Raw genomic sequence first — 2,962 nt, 5'->3', positions numbered from 1 at the left:
AACATGTGAGGAGGTAACATGAATTAACTTTTACTAATAAAGATAACAGAAGCTGGAAATATTGCGTTGCTTTTATCCAGAATGTACAGGAATATGGGATGAGTAAGCAATTTTCTTTTTCTTATATTTCTTTTTTCATATCACAGCAATATGAGAGGAAATTAACTACAATCATGAGTAGTACCAGCAGAGAATGGCCTGGGTGATGCACTGTGTTCATGTGACAAATACTCAAAAAAAGAAAAAATATAAAAGTATATAACATTAAAAACATGGTACCATTGCTGAATGTAGTAACACATTTCAGTGTGTCAGGTTATCATAGTTAGATCATTAGTAAGTACTCAATATGGTAACATTTATGTACATTTGTTATACTGAAACACTGAAGTGGAAGAAGATGTGCTATTTTAGTAATGACTACTTAGGTGGTGAAAGCATTATGTCTCACAGAAATAGCAGTTGTCAGTATGTACTGATGCAATACTTCCCTTGCAGATTTGTTATGATATGTCATTTTATAACTTAAATCAGTTATTCATTCATATTACGCAAGAAGCAGTAATAAAAATTAATATCAATAAGTAGTTGTCAGAATTCATTCATTCCATTAGTATCTGTAAGATACATAACATTGCTTAATGACATTCTGATTCAATGATCAGACATTCAATTTTTTGTTATTAAAATAAACACAATTCCTTCCTAAAACATATCAGTCAATTTGTTGTCTCCATTTCTGTCTGTCTTTATTTTCTCTTTTTTATGTTCTTTTTTTCTGCAGGTTCAGCAATGCCCAGGGCAGCCCAGCCACAACCCTCCAGGTATGAAAGATCTATACCTCCCCCTGTACACCCAGGGACATCTTCAAAGTGTAGTGATGGTGACTCTACCCTGTGTGTCCACCAGTCAAGGCTGATTGCTAAGCCAGCACTGCAAGCTTCAACACCTTGTTGAGACTACAAAGTGAGAACCAGGGACAAGCAGATGCACCCATTTCAATCTTTTTTCTAGCAGATACAAAGATACAAGACTCACTGACCTAGTCAGCTCCATCCATTGAGCCACCATAGGCTTCCATCCCCATATCATTGGGGTCCCCCTCTAAGTCCATCGGGAAGGGGGGATAATTGAGGTCTGGGATGGTGGCTGCCTCACAGATATCTTCATCTTCCCTTTGCATCTGTTTGCAATCTGTATGCCTTGTCTTCCCCCATCAGCCAAACATACTGTTCTGTTTTTTTATGTCTTTCATGTTTTGTGTCTCCCAATGAAAACACATCAGTGTAAGGCAATAAAATAAGTCAAACAAAGTTGCAACTTAACACTTTCATCTTAACAATCCTAGACTTCTTCAGAATGAAATCTGCTAAGCACTACATAACATTTAAATATAAGAAAAGTCACATGATGGCTAGTAAGAACATCTCATGATCAAATACATATGAATACATTTTAAGAGAGAGTAAATAAGAACACAGCTAGTTTAAATCACAATGGTAAAATGCACATTTATACAAACTATGTTGTTAAAACAAACTTTTTTTCTTATTATAAAATAGCACTTGTCGTTAATACACTGATGATGGAAATTGAGTCATTTAATCCTGGAAGCAGTGTTGCATTAAGTTTCACATGACTCTAAGTGAGTTTTCCAGTCACCACCCTTCAGAAGATTTACTACCTTTTACAAGATACAAAAATGTATCCTCACAAAATTATGGTGTTAACAGAGTACCTTTATAAAGCATTTGTTACATTATGCATCTTAATGCTGTACACATGCTGATAAATGCTTTTCCTCCAAGCATGTTTAGTCTTTTCAATGTAAAATGCACTGCAAACATCACATTTTGCAACATAAGCAACTCCCAAAAATCCCTTTACCATTTATTACAAAATCAAAAGGTACATGAACTTCATTCCCCTTGAGTACAGATGGGCATTGTACTCAGACTCCACACTTAAAATTTCTGTTGGGTTTTTACTGTCAGTGCAGGGGATGCACTCCAGTAAATTCATAATATTATTTTCCTGATTTAAAAACAAACTTAATTTGGGTTCCAATTTTGTTTTGAAAACTAAGGGATGCACTTAATACGGCCTTCCAATTCTTAGAAAAAAAACATTTATAACTGGGGAAGCCAGGGAGGATTAAGGTAACATAAAAGTTCCTGCAGAATTTTTATCATCCTTAACTTTTATATTTCTGTCGCCATTCATAGATTACTCACCTCCCCTCCAGTAATAATTGATTTAAATCTACCATTTCTCTCTTTCAATACTTGCAATTCAGTACTTCTTAACAAGTCAAGTGGATATCCTCATTCTAAAAGCCTCATCTTTAAAGTTTCTAGGTGGCATATGTCTTTCACAATTCTGGGTCCTCCTGGAAGGCATAAGCAAGAATACATAGAATGAAGATGTGTCTGGTCTCATTTGGGAGCACCATGTGTATGGTAAAAAATGAAACAGTGCAGATGTTGTGGCTTCAGCCAGAGGTACTGTTTCCATCCCTGAATTTGACCTTTGGTCTGCAGAATTTTACCACTTCTGAGTATTTTTATTTTTAATAAATACTATTTCTTTTGCATTCATTTTCCACTATTTCATTGTTTTTTGTTTTTTTTTACATTATTTATTTTTCAAAAGAACAAGTTATTACAGTGTGCAGTTTTGCTGAATATTGCAAAGTAATAGCAATAATAGTGGGTTTATGCCAGTGGTGACTGGTGACTTCAAATCAAAGGGGGGCTGCAGGAGACAGCTGAATGGGTACGGTCAATGAGAAAGGGGAGGAGCTATGCTCAAAACCACAAAAACTAACTTTAATTAAATACGCTGCCCTGGATGCCAAACCATCATTATGAGAGTCCAATCAAGACAAAATGAAGTGTAGAAGAATAAAAATATTTCAATGCATTGGCTGCATGACAGCTTACTTAATATCTATATGGAAACA

The 2,962-nt window shown here is 35.2% G+C and overlaps 1 protein-coding gene across 1 annotated transcript in view; it reads left to right on the top strand.

Moving 5' to 3' along the window:
* The window catches only part of GAD2 (glutamate decarboxylase 2), a 747,960-nt gene extending 746,321 nt beyond the window's left edge, over positions 1–1,639 (top strand). Inside the window, exons 16-17 of the mRNA XM_044066149.1 lie at positions 785–824; positions 1,563–1,639. Of these exons, the coding sequence (XP_043922084.1) occupies positions 785–824; positions 1,563–1,639 (117 nt within the window). The remainder of the gene's footprint in view (positions 1–784; positions 825–1,562) is intronic.
* The last annotated feature ends 1,323 nt before the right edge of the window (positions 1,640–2,962 follow it).

This window comes from Protopterus annectens, chromosome 3.part0, assembly GCF_019279795.1.
Source record: "Protopterus annectens isolate FY-2018-M chromosome 3.part0, PAN1.0, whole genome shotgun sequence".
NCBI classification, from domain to species: Eukaryota; Metazoa; Chordata; order Ceratodontiformes; family Protopteridae; genus Protopterus; species Protopterus annectens.
Note: the sequence above shows the minus strand (reverse complement) of the source record. Positions and strands in the feature narration are given on the sequence as shown.